General features: G+C 40.7%; 1 protein-coding gene across 2 annotated transcripts in view; it reads right to left on the bottom strand.

Moving 5' to 3' along the window:
* SMAD2_4 (Mothers against decapentaplegic 2) overlaps nt 1-14,231 on the bottom strand; it is a 42,866-nt gene extending 28,635 nt beyond the window's left edge. For both annotated transcript variants that reach the window (XM_051209713.1, XM_012944766.3), the window contains exons 1-2: nt 14,093-14,231; nt 1,574-2,009 (exon numbers count right to left, since the gene is read on the bottom strand). In XM_051209713.1, the coding sequence (XP_051075172.1) occupies nt 1,574-1,958 (385 nt within the window). In that variant the 5' untranslated portion in view covers nt 1,959-2,009; nt 14,093-14,231. The remainder of the gene's footprint in view (nt 1-1,573; nt 2,010-14,092) is intronic.
* Nucleotides 14,232-25,453: the final 11,222 nt, after the last annotated feature.

The raw sequence follows: 25,453 nt of genomic DNA, 5'->3' as shown, positions 1-25,453 counted from the left end.
ATGTGTAGAATATATCCATAAAATGTTAAAACTTAATGATCTAAGCACGAATCGACCTTTTTCTATATTTTATGAAGTACACTACAATAAATTGATAACTAAATTGATTAGGTTCTTTATCAAGGATTTTTTAAATTTAGTATTATTCGCTTGCAGTAAAACATTTCTTAAAATAAACTGAGTGTTGGTCGTTTCAGATTGTTGATTTATTTACTAAGTTGTTGACATGCTATTTCGTTATTTGAATGAATGGATATCATTACTAAGTTAGTTATAAGCAACCAAGAGCCTAGAAATTATATCAATTGGTTCGAGTTGTTACATAATATCAAAACGAACCCAAGAGTAGTAGAATTAGTAACAGTATCAGTAGTAGTAAAAAATTAGACACCTAGATGCTATTATTCGAGAATAAAAAATGAATTCCAAGAATAAAGTGTATAATATAATTTTAAAAGTCAAATTCGAAAGGAAGACAAAGAGTGAGTGCACCTGCGCCATTGTGAACGATTTTGAAGCATGTCACCTAAAGTCTCTGATCATTGGTTTCAGTAATCACGCATCTATCAACATGCCTCAGATCAAAGGTCAACGATTTCATAAATTGACTATATGTTTTGGTTAGGCCGCTCATAACTTTGTACCAGTCTAACCCAACCCTACACCAACAAATATCGTGAGTTCAGGCAGGCGGAGATTGGGTAAATGTAATACATGTCTCAATCACCACAGTCGATGAAGAGTCACAATCACAATAATTAATTCGACATTTTTTACTAGTCCCCTGCATCCAACTTCAGAATAGCTAACGTAATGGTCCTAACATACGTGAGTAATGTTTAGAAGGTATTTATGATCAGATACTAACACCCTACGAATATCCCTTATTTTCAAAGGTTTAATTCACGAAACCAACAACCAGTTGAGGAAAAGACATTAATCAATATTCACTTAAATTATATTAATTCATAAGTAAACAACCAAAACAACATACTCGTACGGAGAAAGTAATTTTTGATGACTAAAAATATCCAAACTTATTAACGAAAAATTACCTATAAGTTTTAAGTTCTGACTGATGCATGGACATGAAACCAAGTTACCGTAATTGTTTGTTGAGAACTGAATTTTCCAAGATAACACAGTCAAGTATTAATATCTCTTGAAAACAAAAAGAAAAGCCGTACTCCGCTGAGAATACAACTTTTTGATAACTACTCATACCTAGTGAGAGAATGAATATCGTTTTAATGGTACCAGTGAACTACTAGACAAGTTAATGTAATATATTGCAGAAATCTAACGTAATAATTTCATTTATAAAGCCAAACTCTCATTTTAGGATGAGCAGGGAACAGAGAACTAATGATAGACATGTTATGGTAGCCTGTGAATAACAGGAAATACAATATCAATTAAAACAGTAATCGAATTCGAAATAAAACAGAAGTTTTCATAAGAAACAACAATACTACAAAAATCATATAACTGAGATAAATGCAATATGAAGTTATACTAAGAATATACACTAACTGAAAAGGTTATAAAACATATATATATATATATATATTACCAGATTTCAATTCAATTGTAGAATTTTTTCGATAGCAATCATGTGAATTAGGATTTATTGGACCATAAATTCCATTCATATCATCAATAGTATTCGTAATGTTATTATTACCATTACTGCTATTATTATTAATGTTATCATTATTATTATTGGAAGATGATGATACTCCATAAAGTGACAAAGATATATTATCTTGACTATTGGATGATTGTACAGTGCTTGAAACAAAGCAATCAAGTGGTGTACAATCTGACAAAAGTTCAGAAAGTAATGCACCCGGTTGTGTATCCACATTGTTCAAGAACGAGTCATATGATCGATCGACAGCGGACGATACAGAAAGACTACCCAAAGATGAATCCACAGATGTTTGATTAAACTTCATTGTGTGGAAGAAAATCTTGATAAATAATTTTATATCCACAATTCATCGACCCTGAAAGTTTTTAAACAGATAAGAGATAATTAAGATAAGAAAATAGGATAAATAATGTAGCAAGTTTAAATACATATAATATAACTGCGCCTGTAGCTCTTCCAGTACTACTGTCGGTCCCAAGCCCGTATAAAGGAGGAGGGTTGAACATGAGGTCGGAACTCCATCCTGTAGGAAAAAGTCTTGCTAAAAAACGCCAACCAGATTAAACAAATAAAGTCATTTAAACTCTGCCCTGGGAGGTGAAAGAAGAATTATTACGCCCTATGGTGAAAGCCGAGATTCTTTGGATGTCACAAGGCCGATGCCCCTTCTAACCACCAGAGCAACAATTTTTATAGGTACATGGAACGTCCGGACAATGTGGGAGACCTGAAACACAAATCAAATAGCTGCAGAAATGAGAAAATACAGCTTGACGCAGAAGAAAATGTTCCACACACTAAAGGAGTTGCTCTGATGCTGTTCGAAGAAGCACCAAATGCACTTATAGAATGGGGATCTCACGGATCCACTATCATCAAAGCATCATTCGAAACAAAAATCGAGGGAATCACAATGAATGTTATCCAAAGTTTTGCACCCACCAGTGATAGCAACAACAACAATAAAGATAAATCTTATGAGAGGCTACAATCAAACACAGAGAAACACCCAAGAAAGGATCTCACCATTCTGATGGGAGATCTAAACGCCAAAGTCGGAATAGACAACACCGGATATGAAGATATCATGGGACGACATGGACGAGAATGGTGAGAGATCTGCAAATATATGTGCATTCAACATATTGGTTAAAGGCGGCACAATATTCCCACACAAAGCTACATGGATCTCACCGGACTACACCACGGAGAACTAGATAGATTATATCTGCATCGGAAAGAAATTCATAAGGTCGGTGGGAGACGTGAGAACCAGGAGAGGAACTGGCATAGCTTCAGATCACCATCTATCTGGTGATTGCCAAGATGAAACTTGAGCTAACGAAGCAATGGACAACTGGACAAACAGCATTACAAAGGTTCAATACAGTCTTCCTTCGACATACTGACAAATTCAACGAATTCAATATAGATCTCAACAACAGGTTCAACGCCTTACAAGATCCGCTCGAAGAAGAGAATAATACTATGAAAGACAAGTGGAAAGGGATCAAAGATGCACTAACTTCAACGTGTCAGGAGGTTCTGGGCCGCAAGAAGCATCATCATAAGGAATGAATTTCTATGGAAACCCTGGACAAGGTTCAAGAAAGGAAGAACAGAAAGACAGCAATTAACAACAACCCAACACGAGCAGAGAAAGTCAAGGCACAAGCTGAGTACACAGAAGCAAACAAGCAACTGAAGAAGAGTATTAAATCCTACAAGCAGAAATACGTGGAAGAACTAGCAACGACCGCGGGAAAGGCTGCAAGAGAAGGAAATATGAAACAGCTTTATGATACAACGAAGAAACTATCAGGGAAATACAGTGAACCAAAGAGATCGGTCAAGGACAAAGAAGGCAGGTCAATCACTAAAATTCAAGAACAGAGGAACAGTTGAGTAGAATACTTTGAGGAACTCTTGAATAGACCAGCTCCATTGAATCCAGCGGACATCGAAACAACACACACAGACCTTTCTATAGATGTCACTCCACCAACGACCGAAGAAATCAGGATGGCCATCAGACAAATTAAGAGCAGGAAAGCAGCAGGACCTGACAATATACCATCTGAAGCACCGAAGTAACTACAAACATGCTTCACCTTCTATTGAAAAAGATTTGGGAGGAGCGACAAGTGCCGATGGACTGGAAAGAAGGACACCCCATCAAGATCTCAAAGTAAGGAGACCTGAGCAAATGTGAGAACTACAGACGCATTACACTACTGTCAGCACCAAGGAAAGTCTTCAACAGAGTGTTGTTGAACCGAATGAAAGATACAGTAGACGCCCAACTTCGAGGTCAACAAGCTGGATTCCGTAAGGATCGGTCGTGCACAGACCAAATTGCAACACTACGGATCATCGTCGAACAATCAGTTGAGTGGAACTCATCACTATACATCAAATCCATTGATTATGACAGGGCGTTTGACAGTGTAGATAGGAGAACGTTATGGAAACTACTTCGACATTATAGAGTTCCTGAGAAGATTGTCAACATTATCCGGAACTCATACGACGGACTACGGTGCAAAGTAGTGCATGGAGGACAGCTGACAGATGCATTCCAAGTAAGGACCGAAGTCAAACAAGGCTGTCTACTCTCTCCCTTCCTCTTTCTTCTGATAGTTGACTAGATTATGAAAACCTCGACATCTGAGGGAAAATACGAAATACGATGAACAGCTCAGAACCAATTAGACGATTCGGACATCGCAGATGACCTAGCACTCGTATCGAATACACATGAACAAATGCAGATGAAGACAGCCAGTGTAGTAGCAGTCTCTGCATCAGTAGACCTCAACATATACAAGGAGAAAACCAAGGTCCTCAAATTCAAAACGGAGAACAGCAGTCCAATCACTCTTGATGGCGAAACTCTGGAAGATGTAGAATCCTTCACGTACCTGGGAAGCATCATCGATGAACAAGGAGCCTCAGATGCAGACGTAAAGGCAAGGATTGGCAAAGCAAGGGCCGCATTTCTACAATTGAAGAACATCTGGAACTCAAAACAACTGTCTGTCAACCAATATCAAAGTCACAATCTTCAATACGAACGTCAAAACAGTCAGTTCTACTGTATGGAGCTGAAACTTGGAGAAATACAACAACCACCATCAAGAAGGTACAAGGATTTATAAATAGCTGTCTTCGCAAGATACTCAACATCCATTGGCCGGATACCATCAGCAACAGCCTTCTGTGGGAGAGAGCAAATCAGCTTCCAGCTGAAGAAATTAGGAAAATATGATGGAAATGGATAGGACATACATTACGCAAATCATCAAACTGCATCACGAGGCAAGCCCTAACTTGGAATCCTGAAGGGAAGCGGAAAAGGGGAAGGCCTAAGAACACATTACGTCGGGAAATAGAAGCAGATATTAAAAGAATGAATAACAACAATTGTAGTGTTTCTTGACATCAGGGCTGCCTTCGATTCGTTGGACAAGACTGTTCTCTAGGATTGCCTATTGAAGAAGGGTGTGCCTGAGAAGTTTATTAACATCCTAAAGGCCCTATATACAAACACCTCAGGCAGAGTGAAGGCATACAACCACCTTTCTCCATTGTTCCATTCAAGCAGTGGGGTTAGACACGGTTGCCCAATCTCACCATTCCTCTTCAACTTTGCTATTGATGACATTCTGGAAACAGCTCTGATGGATGTAAGTAATAGTGGTGTGGATCTCTTACCTGGAGAAAGACTTCTCGACCTTGAGTATGCGGATCATATTATGTTACTGTGAGATAATGCCAAAGCCATGCAATCCACACTTAATCAGTTGGCAATCAGTGTCAGTAGGTACGGTATGTGTTTTGCACCTTCGAAGTGCAAAGTACTTCTACAAGACTAGCAGGATTCTAATCCTGTACTCACCCTGGATGGTGAGCAGATAGAAGTAGTCGAAAAGTTCGTGTATCTAGGTAGCTGCATAAGTGCTGGTGATGGCGTGAGTGATGAGATCAATACACGTATAGTGAAAGCCAGAGCGGCTTATGCCAATCTGGACCACCTTTGGCGCCTTCGTGATGTTAGTCTGGCTGTAAAAGGTCGGATCTACAACGCGTCGGTGTGAGAGCAGTTTCGCTCTATGCTTGTGAAACCTGGTCTCTCCGAGTTGAGGATGTTAGACGACTCCCTGTGTTTGATCATCGTTGTCTCCGAAGGATTGTTGACATCCAGTGGCAACACCATGTTAGTAATGCAGAGGTTCGGCATCGTGTGTTCGGGAGCATAGACGGTAATTCGGTTGGTGTCATCATCTTGAAACACCGACTTCGGTGGCTTGGACATGTTCTACGAATGTCGTCCCAGAGAATTCCACGTCGTGCATTATTTGCCGACTCCGGGACTGGTTGGAAAGAGCGGAGAGGTGGTCAGTGTATGACAAGGTGTCGTGGTATAAAAGAAAGCTGCAAAGGGCTGGCTTGTGTTGGTCCTTCACGACTCCCTGGCTGGGGTCTGAGAGATGGTGCAACACAGTGGCTAGAGACGTTATCACATATGGCTCATAATAGAAGCCAGTGGCGATCCTGCTGTAACCTTCTTTTACTTTCTTCATAAAAAGTGGTTGTGTCTCCCTTAACTGAAAGATTTCTTCTGATTGTACCTTTCCGTTCCCTCATTATTACTATTATTATTACTACACTACCTTACACCAACCTCTTCGTTATTGTTCTTTTTTTCACGCTCCTTACTTTTTTTTCTTTCTCTTCGAATTCTCATTGTTTTGTGTGGCGCATATATATTTGGTGCCCTCTTGCACCAATATTTATGTGTTCAAATAAATAAATAACATCCTATTATAGCTGATAGTGCTTGACCTTCGATCTTATTTCAGACTTGCTTTATAAATACAATCCTGTGAGATCATATCATATTATGGGCCATGATCTGTCAAACAGTATACTTTTCATGTATCAAACTGTAAAAACCCGCCCAACACGAATAGTGCGTAAAACAACTATTCATAAAATTCCGAACATGAAAAACGATTTGAATCCCATCCCCAATAATATCATCTCCTGAATCGGAAACCACAGACTCACATGTAAGTGGTTTCTTTATTAACGGAATTTACTTGCTAGGCATATTTTAGTAAATTAGTGTCAGATTATTTAATTCTAACTGATTCCATGACAATATTTCATCTATTTTACAGTACAAAGATCAGTGATTGAGACCCAACCTGATGAAACTCGGTAACCAAGTGGTTTCATATGATCGGATTTGAGCCATACATTGTATGGGAGCTACTAACACAACTCGGATAGATAGAGAAGAGTTGGGGTATGCAACGAGTGCTCAAAATTCAACACTACTGATTTAGCAATAGGAATAAGTTAAGTAGGATAAATTTTACCCATCAAATACTAACAAATAACCACTAATAATTATCTTGAGAAACTTGCGGAGTTGTCTCCAATGTCTCTCTACGAATAAAATGATGTTCAACTAACATTTCAGGAGTCAATCTCCTGACAAGTTTTATTTATCAACTTGAAATACGTGAAGAGTCTTTTGACAACCTTGAAGAGCAATCTTGGCGTGTTTGGGATGTGTTATTCTTCCCTGAAATGCAAAATGGTGTTTAACAACTTGCCATTACCAATACCTGAGCTGACGATAAGGAGTGAAATAATTTGGAGCGTCGAATACTTAACTTATCATCGGGACTTAATTAACTCGGATTGGTTGACCTCTGAAGAAATCTCAGCACGAATGCAGGAAGCCCGATTTGTGCCACATGAGGTGTAGGGGAAGATGTCTGTCTTCTAACCGAATGGCATGTATAGTTCTCAGCAGTATGATCTACTTTATGACCGTAAAACATGGTTTATAAGTCAGTTAGCTACGACATAGGACAAGGCACATATATCAGTCAGTCAGTCAGCTACAACGTAGGACCAGGCACATATATGCATTGGTCCAAGTTGCCATACCTCATTAACACAACAAGATGGACACCGGATCCATAAAAGTAGTTAATTCAGAGGTGGTAATATATAAAAGAAAGATTGCAATAATACAGGAAGAAAGAATTAGTTCGTAGAAAGAAAGATATGAAGTGATTTTAATCTCTTAGTTTAAGAGAACAGAGAGAGTATACACCGACGCCATTGTGATTGATTCTGAGCCATGTCACCTACAGTCTCCAACCGCTGGTTACGATAGTCACGCAGACCCCAACTAAGTAGTCTGCATCTACCAACATGGCTCAGACTAGAAGTTAGTGATTTCAAGCACTGATGCCACGTTTTGGTTTGGCCACCCCTAACTTTTTTCCAACCATCTCCAACACCAGTCAGCATTGCACGTCGTGGTAATCGGTGTTCGGGTATACGTAACACGTGGCCCAACCATCTCAGTCGATGAAGATTAACAAACTCATCAACTGATTTACCATCAGTCCCTAATACCCTGCGTCTAACCTCACTATTACTTACCCGGTGATCTCAACAGACGCCAGCAATATTTCTAAGGCATCTGTGGTCAAATACTAGTAGCTTACGAGTATCTTCGATTCTTAGTGGCTATGTTTCGCTGCCGTAAAGTAAAACAGAACGAACCGCCGCGCAATAAACTCGTCCTTTTATTGATAGACGGATGTCTCGCCTTTGCCACAGGTGACATAAGTTGGCAAAAGCCAAACGAGCTTTTCGAATCTGTGCTGAGATTTCGTCAGACACCAACCCATTAGGGCTGATCAGCCTTCCAAGATAAGTGACGTTGTCAACGCGTTCGACTACTTCACTCCCCATCCTTCGCCATAGTCAGTAGTCAGTCAGTAACAACGTAGAACTTCGTACGTACGTATATCAGGTCGAGTTGCCACACCACATTAGCACAGAGATGCAGTTGTCGATTCAAATCCCGTAGTGGTAGAGGTAGCAAGAGTATAAACAGTAATCGGGAAGATTAGGGTTTGAAGATGTTATCCAAGGAGTATAATCCAGTGAAACAAATTTGGAAAGAGGAAAAAAGGGACATGAAGAATTCAGAAGATTAGAATTTGGGAGAACACAAAGAGTGGATGCACCTGTGTCATTGCAAACGATTTTGAGCCATATCATTCAGGGTCTCTAACCATCGGTTGCTATCATATCGTGGTCCCCAACCAGGTAGTCTACACCTACCAACATGACTCAGTCCACTTGTCAGTGACTTCATGGACTTGTGCCATGTTTTGGTTTGGCCGCCTCTAGCTTTCTTCCAATCTACTCCTATACCACTGAACATAGCGTGTCGAGGTAGTCGGTCGTTGGGCATACGTAACACGTGCCCCAGCCATCTCAACTGATGAAGTTTCACCACTTCATCAATTGGTTTGCCATCCTTACCTAGTACCCGTGTCCTAACAACTGTGTTACTTACTCGATGGTCGCAGGATATACGAGCAATATTTCGAAGACACCTATGATCGAATACTAGTAACCTACGAATATCCTCTACTCTTACCGGCCACGTTTCACTGCCATAAAGTAGGACGGAACGAACTGCTGCGCAGTAAACACGTCCTTTGGTTGATAGACGGATATCTCGCCTACTCCATAAATGACGCAAGTTGGCAAAAGCTAGTCGAGCCTTCTGTATCCGTGCTGAGATTTCATCACACACCCAACCACAAGGGCTGATGAGACTTCCAAGATAAGTGAAGCGGTCGACACACTCAACTACTTCACTCCCTATCACTAGTTCGGGCGTCGATGTAACCCAATCCTGAAGCAACATTTTGCATTTCGAGGGAGAGAATCGCATCCCGAACATGCTTGCATTGTTGCTTAGAGTGGTCAGAAGACTCTGCATTTTGTCAGCGTCTTCACCAAATAAAACTATGTCATCAGCATATTCTAAGTTAACAAGTGAACCTCCCGGTAGAAGTTCAACCCCTGGAAATTTAGATGAGGAAAGTGTCATCTCTAAAAGTACGTCGACCACAAAGTTGAACAAGAATGGGGAGAGTGGACAGCCCTGACGAACACCACTTGAGGTAATCAATTTGCCATAGGTGACGTAAGGTGGCAAAAGCCAAACGAGCTTTTCGAATCCGTGCTGAGATTTCGTCAGATAACAACCCATTAGGGCTGTTAGTGCTGTTAGAGGTATGAGGGCGGTTATCACTTCCCGGTTGCCCACACCGTGGAAGGGTTCTTCTAGAGGTACCTGAAAAGGAAGTTGGATTAGAGGCGGTCTCAGTGACCTGAGAGCGTGACCGCAGTGCCCAAGGGACAACTGCTTGAGGTCGGTCACACACGACCTTTTTATGGGTGATTTTTGTGTTAGCTCCGTACTTGTTGAGACCTTACCGCCGAAGACGGATATCCGTGGGATAAGGCGAGGTGTGTATTTTTAGGGTCGACCTTTTCTAACCCCACCCCTCCTTGTGGGAAGGCAGCATCGCTGTCATGCTGGTTGTCTGAAGGAAACACCTTACTGCTGTCACACGTCTGTACAGTCAGCAGTACGACTCCGCCCTCAGAACTTGAGTTGCTGCTTTTAGTCTTACCGTTCTCCAATCGACCTGCCTGGCATGGTAGAACCTACAGGAACATATGTTCCAGTCAATATAGCTTGGTTGGGTCATCACGATAGGCAAGCCTGACCACCACGTCAAGGTAGCAACAACGGTCGGGTGGCACATATATGCATCGGTCCAAGTTGCCACACCTCATTAGCACAACAAGATCAACACCAAATTCATAGAAGCAGTTACACCAATGGTAGTAATATATAAAAGAAAGATTGTGTACAAATATATAATACAGGAAGGAAGAATTAGTTCGTAGAAATAAAGGTATAAAGTAGTTTCAATCTCACGGTTTAAGGGAAGACAAAGAGTGTATACACCTACACCACTGTGATCGATCCAGAGTCATGTCACACAGTCTCCAACCATTGGTTACAATAGTCGTGCATGGCTTAGATCAGAAGTTATTGACTTCAGGGATTGGTGCCACGTTTTCCTTTGGCCACCCCTAACTTTTTTCCAACCATCTCCAACACCAGTCAGCATTGCACGTCGTGGTAATCGGTGTTCGGGTATACGTAACACGTGGCCCAACCATCTCAGTCGATGAAGATTAACAAACTCATCAACTGATTTACCATCAGTCCCTAATACCCTGCGTCTAACCTCACTATTACTTACCCGGTGATCTCAACAGACGCCAGCAATATTTCTAAGGCATCTGTGGTCAAATACTAGTAGCTTACGAGTATCTTCGATTCTTAGTGGCTATGTTTCGCTGCCGTAAAGTAAAACAGAACGAACCGCCGCGCAATAAACTCGTCCTTTTATTGATAGACGGATGTCTCGCCTTTGCCACAGGTGACATAAGTTGGCAAAAGCCAAACGAGCTTTTCGAATCTGTGCTGAGATTTCGTCAGACACCAACCCATTAGGGCTGATCAGCCTTCCAAGATAATTGACGTTGTCAACGCGTTCGACTACTTCACTCCCCATCCTTAGCTCAGGTGTTGACGCAGCCCAGTCCTGAAGCAACAACTTGCATTTAGAGGGAGAGAAGAGCATTCTAAACATTCTGGGATTGTTGCTTAGTGCCATCAGAAGACTCCGCATTTTATCAGCGTCTTCTCCGAACAGGACTATGGCATCTGCTATTCTGTGTAGATAAGTGAACCTCCTGGTAGATCAATTTCCGAAAATTAAGTCGAGGAAAACGTTGTTGAACAAAAATGGAGATGATGGACAATCTTGACGGACACCACTTGAGGTTGTAAAAGTAGATGACAGTTCGTCATAAGCTCTCACTCGACCAGTAGTGTTCGAGTAAAGAGCCTTTACAAGGTTTGTGTACTTCTGAAGTACACCTTTCAATGACAGACGATGTCACAGGACCTCTTGGTCAGCAGAGTCAAACGCTACCTTTAAGTCGAGAAAAACTATCATAAACATGCCTGTGTTCTAGAACCTGAAGAATAGTGAATATGTGATCGATGCAGCCACGACCAAGTCTGAAGCCAGCTTGATTTGCTCATGTTTGCAGTTCACCAGTCTTTGTTCGGCACACGATAATTATTGAGGCTAGTATTTTAGATACTATATTGGTCAAACTAATCCCTCTATGATTGTCACAGGATGATTTTGACCCCTTCTTATATATTGGGACAATCAGTGATTGTGACCAGTCAGATGGGATTACGTCCAACACCCAGAGTTTAGCTAAAATATCAGTCAACCTAATCTCTAAAACTGGACCACCAGACTTAAAGACCCCTGGAGTCAATCCATTTGGACCAGCTGCTCTTCCTCATTTCATATCAGCTATAGATTTTCGAACTTCAATCAGAGTCGAAGGACCTATTTTAACGTCCCATTCAGGCTGTTTAGGAATGGTTAGTTGTAGAGTAGCTGAAGTTCAACTGAACTGCTCCTTAAAGTGTTCTGCTCATCTTTCTAAACGTCTGGGCTGAGAGCAGATAAGAGTGTCATCATTTTCCGAGATCGTCTCACACTTGACCTCTTAATTCCAGTTCCGTTTATTAGTCTGGTGTTAACTACAGTCGCTACTTTTTCCATCTATTTTGTTTCCATCACCCACGACTACTCACGGTCGATCCTAAGCCCTTTTGTTAGCCTAGATCCGACACGGTTTCGCTTTTTATCGTGTTCGAAGACTGATGGAATGAGTTAACGAGAGTCTATCCGTGCAATAGACGTCGCGGAATTCCACTGGTTTTTCGTAATCCCATGGCCTATGAAAATAGGATACATGAGTAGGCTGAAGGTTTTTGATCATAGGTGTCTTCGAAGCACTGCTTACGTTTCATAGAATAATCGGGAAAGTAACGCTGAGGTTAGACACAGGGTACTAAACAAAGTTGGCAAGTCAGTTGATAAGGTAGTGAATCTTTATCGACAGAGACAGGTAGAACATGCGTATGTCTAACTAACCCCTACCTTGATGAATGGCACTTAAAATTGAACAAGTAGATTCGGAAGAAACTAGAGGCGGCCAAACTAAAACGTGACATTAGTCCATGAAGTCAATAACTGTTGGTCCAAGCCATGTTGGTTGATGCAGGTTACCTGGTCCACATGATAACAGCGACTAGTGGTTGGAAGCTTTAGGTGAAATGATTCACAATAGCACAGATGAACTCACTGTTTATCTCCTCGATTTTAAATTCCAGTTAATGTGTACGGCAACCAAAACCAGTGCACATATTCTAGGTCCTATGTACACGATCTTCGTACGTCTGTGGGGTCGACCTGTCTAAATCAACGGCTATCTTCCTTGCTTTATGTTAGTAACGAAATTTTAGACAGCGATACGAGCTTGAGGTTTGATATCGACCTTCCACACAGTACTGAACTCAAATTAATTACCAAGTAATCCCTTAAGTACTTCATAATGAGCTGCTTTGTGAGCTAGTATTACTACACAGTTCCCTAGAGCAAAATAGGTAGAACGGGGTTTAAACACGTAACCTATTGAGTGGGAGTATTTTAAACATTATTAAATATTTGAAGTGACATGATTCAATATTTGATCTCTTATATGCATCGTGTTCTCAAGAGCAATATTATTCATGACATATTCCTTATGTTTGTTTTTTTAGTACCCCTTGAGTTGTTCACACCCTTTCCATCTTTTTAATTTTTTCGTATTGTGCTGATGAAGTTTAGTGAGTTGGAATCGTATTCACTCCTTAAAATGTGTACTCAGTGCGAAACCAAAGTTCAGAATCATGACGAGAGTAGGTTGTAACGACAGATCTCACACGGATATCAAAATAGATGAGATAAAAATGCTGTATGGAATACTCAAGTGGAGGTATAGAAATAACTAAACATACCAAGTGAAAATTTAACAGTAGCAGTAAATAAATTAACCACTGAAACCCAAGATGGACGTGATGTTAAGATGTACGCGTACAAACGAATACACATTTTCCTGACGCACGTGTCTCGAAGACACTAAATTTGATGGCCAGTAGAGCATAAACTTAGCTGATGAAATTTGTTTCCAGATTTGTTAAAGGGTACAGGAATGGATGTTGTGGAACATTGAGAGGATTGTGTGGTATTGTTTGTGACATTGGAGCGGTGAGACTAATTTATGGACGACCTTTGGGTGACTTCAAAGTAGCCTTGAGAATGTCTATATACTAACTAGGACCAAATGAGAGTTATAAACCATGGTGAGGAACTAGAATTAGGATATACTGTTGATGGTTAAGGGTTAGTGTTTCTGCAGAGACACCTACTAGGTCTATCATGATTTAGGATACCTTGTCTGTAGCTGAAGCAGTGAAAAGGAGAGTCCCGAACCGAAGATAACCTATGGACATAGTACGATATTCTTATGTAATTTAGAAACTTACGAAGGAACGCAAGCATAATATACAATGAAACAGTAAACAAGTTAGCCATGTGGACTAGGATTACTTACTGGATGAGAAAATGACCATTTACTTCTTGGCGTAATCATTAACAACAATAGCCTGTGAAAATTCCAACGAGCAAGAAACACGAATCTGAACTATCCATGTGGATATTCCAAGACTCGTACCGACCAAACTCGAAACAGCCGCTTCAGTATTGGTTCCGATATCTTATACTCTTTAGCAGAGAAATATAAACCAGTAAATTTTTTGACAATCACTTGTCTATGCTATATGACAGTTATAGATCTCTGGATGCATTTGATACAATTTATCCAGTTAATAATCCTCAATCAGCTATTTTGTTTGAAATGTCAAAAAACCTCGTAACCTGGTAAGCTTTGAGTGGTCCCCTGAATGCAGAGAACACTTGGGGAACTCTCTTTCTAACTAGGTGATGTACTTAAAAGCTATAGGGAATGATGTATCATTCATAAGATTCGAGATTATACGGAATGAACTCACTTCCACCGGTCTAGTATATATACTTACTTTACATCAAGATCTAACGCGAAAGAGATTGGTTCTTATTTACTAATAGCTTTGTTTAAAAAAGCTGCATGAAAATTTAATATGTATCGCATACCAGTTTTGCAAGAATCACACTATAAAGCAGCATATTTTCTATCTTAATATGTAGAAACAGCTATGACACTTGCCGTTGCTATAATTTTAAGTTACCAAGGCATTTTAGATCGGTTTCTAGAGGCATATAACAGTAAAAAAAGCCACTACATTCCCGCCCCTTGCAGTTCAATGGACTTGCGCTAGTGAACACATATCCGATAAAGTTGCAATACAGGAACTGCTGATTATTATAATGACGACAACCAAATCAATCAGAAGAGTTCACCTGCTCCAGTGATATCCCGTAACGTTTATCTCACTCTTCTACTCTTTATTTTTGTAACTTAGTCTATTATCTTCCAATGAAAAAGTATTGATATTTCGATCTCCACTTCCCATATATCCTTTCTTGTATTTACATCCCTTTGTATTCCGATTACCATTTCCTTTGTAAGTTGTTAACATGAGCTACAAAATACAAGGTGTTTTTCATCATTGTATTTTTCTGTAATGAACAAACCATTTTGTTCCATGTATGTGCCCAATTTTCTTCTTTCATACTATTACAGGCAAAATAATTAATGATCGAATTATTTTATATTAATTTGGCCAAATGTATGGTTTCTTCACTTTATTGATCCTACATAAGAGTTGTATTTTCTCAGGTATGGTAACACTTTCTGGCAGATATTTGTTTATGCGAACGGCTCCCGTAAAGTCCTCTCATGTATGTACATGCAGCTGTTTGCAAAGTTAATAATGCTTATGACATTTTCACTGCATATTCCAATGAGTGACATTGCCTGTAATTGACCATCTTCTATACACTCCGAACTAATGGGGGTGACACATCTACCACTTCTCCGATAACTGTCCCTAACCTTATAAGCTCCATCAGTGAAAATCCTGACCACTCCCCAAATATACTACTCATACATTCAATCCACTCCACCTCCACCTGAAACTGATAAACCTACCGCTTTCGCCAAACTACCTATCGACTACCTTTCTCCGTTTAGCCATATTGATAGTAAACCAAACGAACAGGAAGATGCAGCTGGTACTCCTACTTCTTCCTCTTCACTCACGAGAAATCAAATAACCCACTACGTTTACATCACGTATATCTACTAGAAAAATGTATCACACACTAATGTTGAACAATGCTCGATTTGTACAAAATAAGATGACACACATACGTACCCTCTCAAATTCAAAAAATTCTTCACTACTTTTAATATCTAAAAGCCGATCGTCCTCCGAACTCACGGAGTGAAACATTGAAGTATACACATACGAGCTATTCCGTTGTGATCGAGTCACCAAGCTTGGTGAGGGTTGTACGGTAGCGAATTTATTTAGGCTTGTTACCCCTCATGGAGAAGCATAGACCGCTCACCAGTGTTCTCCATCCAACCCTATCCAGGACAATCCTTTCCAGCACTTTCCAGTTGTTATTCATCCTTTTCATGTCTACTTCCAATTCTCAACGCAGGGTGTTAATTGGCCTTCCACTTTTCCGTTTACCTTCAGGATTCCAAGTTAGCGCCTGTCTTATCATGCAGTATGATGATTTCCGTAATGTATGTCCTATCAATCTCCAACGTCTTTTCCTAATTTCCTCTTCAGTTGGGAGCTGGTTTGTTCTCTCCTACAGTAGGCTGTTGCTAATGGTATCCTGCCAACGGACATTGAGCATCTTGAGTAAACAATCGTTTATAAATACTTTTACATTATTGATAATGGTTGTAGTAGTTCTCCAAGTTTCAGCTCCGTACAGTAAAAATGACTTTCATGACGTTCGTATTGAAGATTCTGAATTTGATGTTGGTTTGCAGACAGTTGTCTTGAGTTCCACATGTTCTTCTGTTGTAGAAATGTAGCCCGTGTTGAGCCAAAACTCACCTTCACGTCTGCATCTGATCCGCCTTGTTCATCGATAAAGCTGAACAGGTACGCGAAAGTTTCCAGTGCTTCTCCATCAAGTGTGGTCGAGATGGTGCTCTCTGTGTTATATTTTAGAATATTGCTTTTTCCTCTGTGTATGTTGAGGCCTACTCAAGCAGAGGCTTCTGCTACACTGTTTGTCTTGACCTGTATTTGTTGGTGTGTATGGGATAGAAGGACCAGGTCATCTGCGAATTCCAAGTCGTCTAGTTGCATGCAAGCTGTTCATTGTACTCCATGCTTTCCCTCAGATGTCGCGGTCTTCGTAATCCAGTCAATCAACAGAAGACAGAGAAAGGGTGGGAGTAGGCAGCTTTGTCTGACTCCGGTCCTCACTCGGAACGATTCTGTCAACTGTCCTCCATGCAACACTTTCAAGTGTAGTCCGTCGTATGGATTCCCTATGATGTGGACGATCTTCCCAGATACACCATACTGTCGAAGAAGGTTCCACTAAGTTCTCCTATCCACACTCAAACGCTTGCTCATAATCAAAGAAGTTGATGTCTAGTGATGATTTCCATTCAAGTGATTGTTCAACGATAATCAGTAGTGTTGCCGTTTGGTCCGTACACAACTGATCCTTACGGAATCTGGTCTGTTGACCTCGAAGTTCGGTGTTCATTGAATCGTTCATTCAGTTCTACAAAACTTGGTTGAAAACTTTTCATGTCACAGATAGTAGTGTGATGCCTCTGTAGTTCTCACACATGCTCGGATCTCGTTTATTTGTTATCTTAATGAGATATCCTTCATTCCAGTTTGTCGTCACTTGTTCTTTCTCTTAAATCTTCCTGAATAGAACATGGAGCATGCATGCAGTCACTTCTATGTCTAACCTTACTGCTTCAGATGGTATGTTGTCTGGTTCTGCTGCTTACCCACTCTTGACTTGCCTGATGATCATGATGTTTTCTTCGATTGCTGGTTCGATAACATCTATGGGAATATCTCTGTGTGTGTTGCTTCGATGTCCGGTCGTGGTTCAGTGGAGCTGGTCCATTCAAGAGTTCTTCAAAGTGCTTTACCCATCTGTCCCGCTGTTCTTCAATATCAGTGATTGATTGGCTCGCCTTCTTTGTCCTTCACCGGTCTCTCTACTTCGCTCTATTTCCTTACCAGTTTCTTCGTTGTGTCACATAATTGTTGCACATTCCCTTCTCTTGTAGCTTTTTCCGCTGTCATTGCTTCGTCTTCCACGTATTTCTGTTTGTCAGCTCTAATGCTCCTGTCCACTTTCTTGTTTAATTTTAAGTATTTACCATGTGCATTGGCTTTCTCTGTTCTTGTTCCACTGTTGTTGATTGCTGTCTTTCTGTTCTTCCTTTCTTTAACCTTGTCCAGGGTTTCCATAGAAATTCATTCCTTATGATGATGCTTCTTGCGGCCCAGAACCTCCTGACACGTTGAAGTTAGTGCATCTTTGATCCCTTTCCACTTGTCTTTCATAGTATTATTCTCTTCTTCGAGCGGATCTTGTAAGGCGTTGAACCTGTTGTTGAGATCTATATTGAATTCGTTGAATTTGTCAGTATGTCGAAGGAAGACTGTATAGAACCTTTGTAATGCTGTTTGTCCAGTTGTCCATTGCTTCGTTAGCTCAAGTTTCATCTTGGCAATCACCAGATAGATGGTGATCTGAAGCTATGCCAGTTCCTCTCCTGGTTCTCACGTCTCCCACTGACCTTATGAATTTCTTGCCGATGCAGATATCTAAAAGCAGAAATTCATGGTGATGCTGTCCTCCGTAAATTACCCATTTCAATATGCCTTTCTGTACTCGCTTATGAATGTAGAATGCTAATTGCATGTACATATCTAGCTCCGGATACTCCTAATTCAACTGACACTACTATAAGTAAGTCATTTGCTAATACTGCCTCACTTGATTTCGTTCGCGAAATTATGTTTGCTGATTTCAACTTTCCCAACACCAACTGGAAAACACTTTTGCTTGTTGTTCTCTGAAAGTATACTCAGGCACTTGAACATACACGGTAGGCAGCAACATGTGTAGTTGCCTACACGAAACCATAACATTCTCAACTTGAGCCTCTGTCACAATATCACCCCAACATTTGTGGTGGTTTTGGAAACGCTTCATAACAGCGATCATAAAATAAATCCATGCACCCTACCATTTCTTGTCAAGTGCAACGAATCCAAGACAATAGAGAATACGCGCACGCTGATTGGGAGAAATTTCGATTTCCGATAAAGCGCTCTGACTGAAACAGTTTCATTATGAATAATAAGCTCTTAGAAACACTAAATCCGCACTAAACACTACTATCTACTCCAAAATTACTTTTGGATCAATTACTTCCCTTGTCGACTGAGAAACTAGGTCTTAGCTGCGAAAACTAAAAAGGATGTATTATATATCGAAACGCTTCGGTGCCCTGCTCCAAATATACTCTGTACTTCATGGAGTGCAAACTCAGCGCAAACAGCATAAACTAGCGAAAACAGTATTGCGCTCACTGCAGCATCTAAGACCCGAAACTTATGTTGTTTCCTTGAACAAGGCATAGGAAAGGGTAAAGATCACAACATTCAGTTCATACTGCACGATTTTATGCAGTATTATGACCAGACTGTCATATATGAACTACTTAGTTAATGGTTTCGCCGAAATGGAAATACACTTCATACCCCAGATATCAACATCAAGTGGATCATCGAAAATAATCTTAGTGTCGTTAACTTTTATCTTAATAGTATATATACGGATCATCAACGTTGATCTCTGTCGAATAATGGGGGCCTACTCCAGTAAGACTGGAGTGGTGTGACTAAAAGCTAACGTTGAAATCACACCTCGCGGTCAGCATCTAACGCGAATTACCTCTTCATCTTTTCAAGGCACTATGGATGTTTTGAAGACCGTAAAACACTTGGGACACTATAACGGAAATATATTAGTAATAATGAGTACAGAGAAGATAGTGAAACCACTACCGCATAAGCCAGTCCATGGCATACGATTAACTGATGCGCACTGGTTGTCATCGGCCTTGTCAGGGATCGACGATCTGTTCGATAGTCAGTGACCCAACTGCCAGATGATATGGCTATGGCTCAGTGACATTCCACTGACCATACATATACGCCGTTATCAAAACCCTTAAGCTGAATGCAAGTTATGGTGCTGATGACATCCCATTGATCCACTCTGAGTTGGCTGGATAGGACATAAGAACACTAATACTCAAAACATTCATATTATCCTTGGAAGCAAGTACATATCCCGAAACCTGAAAGATAACGTATATTGTCCCAAAACACATATCAGGACCAAAAAACCTGATCGAATATTACAGACGGATAAATATCGCCCCAATTATGTCACGCATAATGGAAACGTTATACAAGATCAATTATCTGATTGTCTACTTGAAGAAGGTCTGACCGAACCGTAGCAGCACGGCTTGACTAGAACATGATCTTCCAGTACATGCCTGATAGACATTTTTGACGAGGCTACTCACATAAGCGCTTACGTTCGTACAAAATCCATAGGACTAAGAGAAGACGCAACATAGTATATGGCAACAGTAATACTGCATAATTAGTGCAGGAGCATAGGTATTCTCAAACTACTTGAATAACACGCTACCGTAGTGGTCTAAATAAACGTCAGCAAAACTTTTGATAAAGTACTTCACAACCGGCTGCCATCTAAGTTAAGTGATATCGGAACGGACGGAAAGTTATCTATGAGAAAAAAGGGCTTCTCCTATGTGAACGTCAACAAAAAGTATGAGTACACTCGAAGTGGTCTAGCTGGCAAACGGTGATAGTGAATTGTTTCAGGATACGATTGTGGGGTCAGTGCTGTTCCTCCGATATGTAAATGACTTTTCTAGTCTCCTATCACCATCGGTTTTCTTATATGCTGACGATTTCAACATACGAAGAGCGATAAAATGTAAAGGTAATAGTTTACAACTTCAAAATGACCAAAGAAATTATCTGAATGGTCTGGAATTTGACAGTGTCCAACAAATGCTTCCAAGTGCATTGTGATGTAAATTGGTCATCAAGGTACAGATACATACACAGTGAAAAACATTGAGCTACTTGTTGTCCAGACACACAACGACCGAGGAGTCATCATTAGCCAAGACCTAAAAAACTACTACACACTTCCGTGCGATTACCGTCAAGAATTGTAGAACCTATGGTCAGTGCATAGGGCCTTTATCCATTTCGATGCTGAATACTTTTCGAATTCGTGTGCAGTATTCGTTCGTCCTAAACTCGACTATTACATACAAGCAGCTATCCCCTGTCTAAAAACAGACAGTGAGTTGATGGGAAACGTTCAAACGACTGCAACTAAGCTGATTCCAGCGATAGCTAAGCTTCCGTATAATGTTCGAGTGGTCAAATTAAATATATTGCCATTGTCATTCAGAAGAACCAGAGTTGATAGATTTGCATCTGATATACCCTCATTTTCCTTGCCTAAGATAACAAGCCCAGAACAAACTACTTGTCAGCTGACAATCGACTTTCCCAATGCATCATCAATGAATGGAATTCATTGCCTCAGCCCATGACTGAAGCTCCATCTGTCAACGCTTTCTAATGAAATTCGGTTCAACGGAGAGATCACCACTGCCAGGAATAACACAGGCTACCCAGCCTCCTGTCCTTTCCATACTGAAACTGAAACAGTGGGATCAAATATTTTTATCATTACTGTTGTTATTATTTAGATAGTGCAATAAGAAGACTGAGATTATCAGAAGTATGCGACATATTAGCGCAATACATTTCAAATAATCTGATAAAATACATACTTGTTAAGAACATATATATATGATAAGTGGAGGGTGAATATTCTTAACAAGTAACTGTGTGATCGGATTGTTAGAAATGTATTGCGTTATTATGTCACATGGTTCTGATGATCTTTTTCTCCTTATCTCACTATCCAAATTAATCGAAAAGGTTAACTGCTTTAAGTTGATACGTTAAATTGTTATTATTGTGAGGTCAAAGGTCGACACTATAGGAATGTAAGGTCAGTTTTCCATTTAAAGTAACTCAACACTAAATGAAACGGTGTTAGAAAATAACAGAAGCAACGCATTGTGTTACTGAATAAAGAATAATGGTAAATCAATTGAGAATACGATCAAGGTTATCGTGGTTAGATAAATATATGAATCTGTTGAATACTAGAAAAAAATTACATCTTAGTGTTCGGAGATTTCAAATATCTACGATTGATTGATTACTATATGGTGAATAATGTCGTTTTTCAGGTCCATCTTAGTGCAGATCGAATTCTATCGACCACGTTGCAATGTGGCCGCTAGCCTAGGTGACTCGACATCGCATGCACTGTGTGAGATCAGGTGTTGGTTGGAGGTAGTCTATAGGACACTCTGGACATAAGTTTCGTGCTATTTGGCACCCGCAAGTAAGGTGTACCTGTGATCTTTGGGGAAATGATGCTCATCCAAAATCCTGTTCAATACAGCAGGGTTTTTAATGGTGTTTCATTTGACATCTATTTATGATGAAAATCAACCTTAGGCTTCTGATTTCCCCCCACAATCCCTCCCTGCCCAATCAATCTGAGATTATCTTCGCTGATATATTGAGTTGTTTATTTATTGGATGGCGTAAAAACACAATGCCGGCGAAAAAAATGAAAAATAAACTCATATACACGTAATGTGGTTACAAAAATGGATTTTTATAATGTTTTTTTGTTTTTTTTAAATAAAAATATATAAGCATATTAAAATTGTTTTTTTTAATATTACATATGATTAAAAGAAAAATCGAGATGACATAAATTGTCGTTTAAATGTTCTGGAAGTCTTATTCTTCTTCCAGAACTCGTCGTCTTAAGTTTATTTTCCGATACTATTGAAGTATCATCGTGTTTGTTGTCTGTCGGTTGGGGTATTATAAGCATAGGAGTCGTGTTGTGCGATTGTTCCGAAGGGAAATCGACGTAGATAGGATTTCCTTCTAAATACACTGCTTTTAAGCGATCGATGCTGATGCTATCGTTTGTTCCGTTCTTATCGACTATATAGTATTTAGATTCACGTTGAAGTACTTTGAAAGGTCCCTCGTATGCTGATTCGAATGGTCGTCGATGCGAGTCTCGACGAACGAAAACGTGTGTACTATATCGTAAGTCAGGTTGAACGAAAACATCAGTTGATTGAGGTCGAGTGGAATCAGGTTTAACTGAACGCATTGCGTTTGTAAACCTGTTTGTGTAGGAGGTTAGATCCATGCTCATTGAAGAGAATGAAGGATCCACGAATTCTCCTGGAAGTCGAAGTGTCGTTCCACAAACGAGTTGAGCTGCAGTGTATCGAATGTCAGCTTTCACTGCATTGCGAATACCTAGTAAGACAAGTGGAAGAGCGTCGGTCCACTGTGAAACGTTTGCAGCTGATAGTGAAGCTTTTAGTTGTCGGTGAAAGCGTTCTCCCAACCCATTTGCTTGTGGGTGGCAGGCGGTCGTTCGGAAGCGAGTGATTCCTAAAAGTGTGGTCAGACGACGGAAAAGTTCGGATTCAAACTGACGTCCGCGGTCTGTAGTGATGGTTGAAGGGCAGCCAAAGTTTGCTACCCATCGTCCGACGAAGGCGCGGGCCACTGTTTCAGCAGTGATGTCCTTGATAGATACTGCTTCTGGCCATCGAGTGAAACGGTCAACGCAGGTTAAGAGATAAGAGTATCCGTTTGAATCTGGTAAAGGTCCTACCAAATCCAAATGAACATGGTCGAAACGAGCATAGGGAGTTTCAGATGAGTGTAAGGGACATTTATTGTGTCTGATAACCTTAGATTTTTGGCAGCTTACACAGGAGCGTGCCCACTCCCTCACGTCTTCATTCAGGCCAGGCCAGCAAAATCGTTCTGCTATAAGCTTGATGATTGCACGAACACCTGGATGAGAAAGTTTGTGCAATGTGTTGAAGACATTGCGTCGATAATGTTTCGGCACGATTGAGTGATCCCTTCCTGTTGATGTGTCACAAAGTAAGGTTTCCTTACCTGTTCCCATCTGTTTGATGCGTAGTTTGAGGGTTGTAGATGATAACTCTAGTTGAAGATCAGTGTCTTCTTTTTGAAGCTGGGCGAGTTTAAGAAGGTTGATTCCTTGGAAATTGTTCAAGGAAGTTATGCGAGACAAAGCGTCTGCGACTACATTGTTTGCTCCAGAGATGTGTTGAATATCTGAAGTAAACTGCGAAATGTAGTCCAGTTGTCGAGACTTATGAGGTGAGTACTTGTTAGAGGAAGAGCTTAAAGAAAAGGTAAGCAGTTTATGGTCAGTGAAGAGGGTGAATTCGCGGACTTCGATATGATGCTGAAAATGCCGTACAGCACAATACATAGCTAGGAGTTCCCTACCGAATGTGCTGTACCTCGATTCGGTGTCTAGCAACCGTCTAGAGAAAAATGCCAAAGGTTGCCAGGAGTTGTCAACCCATTGTTGTAAGACTCCTCCGATTGCTGAGTCGGATGCGTCTACTGCGATGCTAATGGGTGCTTGAGTGTTCTGATGTGCAAGCATTGTTGCTTTCGCAATAAGTTCCTTAATTGTGGAGAATGCTTTTCGTGCGGTGTCGTCCAAAACAATGGATTTCGCATTTCCACGAAGTTGGTCGGTAAGAGGTTACATGAGTAAAGCGCATTTCGGTATGAATCGTCTATAGAAACTTACAAGGCCGTTAAACGTGCGTAATTGCTTGATGGTGGTCGGTTCTGGGTAGTCCAGGATGGCCGCCACTTTGGTCCTAAGGGGTCGAACGCCTTGAACATCTATAGTGTGTCCTAGGAAGTCGAATGAGTCAGCTCCGATTTGGCATTTCTGAACGTTTACAGTAATGCCATGTTTCTGTAGCTGTCCAAAAACAAGATCCAGATGTTTGAGATGTGATTCTCTGTCCGAACTTGCGATTAGGCAGTCGTCAAAATACGCGTGTACGAAGTTGAGACCTCGAAAAACGTCGTCTATGAATCTTTGGAATGTTTGAGCAGCGTTCCTTAGACCGAAAGGCATTCGCAAAAATTCATAGAGTCCGAAGGGAGTTATGATAGCTGTTTTCGGTATGTCGTCAGTAGCCATAGGGATTTGGTTATACGCTTTAACCAAGTCGATTTTCGAAAATACAGTTGTACCTTTCAATGTAGCTGTCAAATCGTGAATGTGAGGCGACGGGTAACGATCGGGAATGGTTTTCGCGTTCAATCGCCGATAGTCACCAGTTGGACGCCAATCGTTGCTGTCCTTTTTAGGGACCATGTGCAACGGAGATGCATATGGGCTACTTGACGGTCGTATGATCCCTAAGTCTATCATGTGATCGAATTCGTATTTCGCTAACCTTAGCTTTTCGGGAGCTAGTCGTCGTGCTTTAGAAAATACAGGTGGTCCTGTAGTCGTGATGTGATGTGTAACATTGCTGGTTACACACGGTAATCTCGGTTGCGTTTGTTGTATCCCAGGATACTTATCGAGAAGTGGCTGATAGAGTGGGTCTATCATATGCTTAATTGTGACGGGATAGTTTGCAACCAGTAAAAGAAGTTACGCAAACGGACAAATTAGTGTTTCTGTCTACTAGCCTCCGTTTGCGAGTATCGATGATTAGATTATGGTGTTGTAGAAGGTCCATACCAATGATTGGCATAGAAACAACTGCAACAAAGAAGATCCAGTGAATGGGTTTGCGTAAACCCACGTTAAAGTAAACGTACCTTTTGCCATACGTAGCGATACGTTTTCCGTTTGCCGCCTGAAATTTTAAAGCCAATTCGTGAAGTCGGTCATTGGGATTCGCTGGGAGAACGCTAACTTCTGCGCC

Source organism: Schistosoma haematobium, chromosome 1 (genome assembly GCF_000699445.3).
Source record: "Schistosoma haematobium chromosome 1, whole genome shotgun sequence".
Taxonomy (NCBI): Eukaryota; Metazoa; Platyhelminthes; class Trematoda; order Strigeidida; family Schistosomatidae; genus Schistosoma; species Schistosoma haematobium.
Note: the sequence above shows the minus strand (reverse complement) of the source record. Positions and strands in the feature narration are given on the sequence as shown.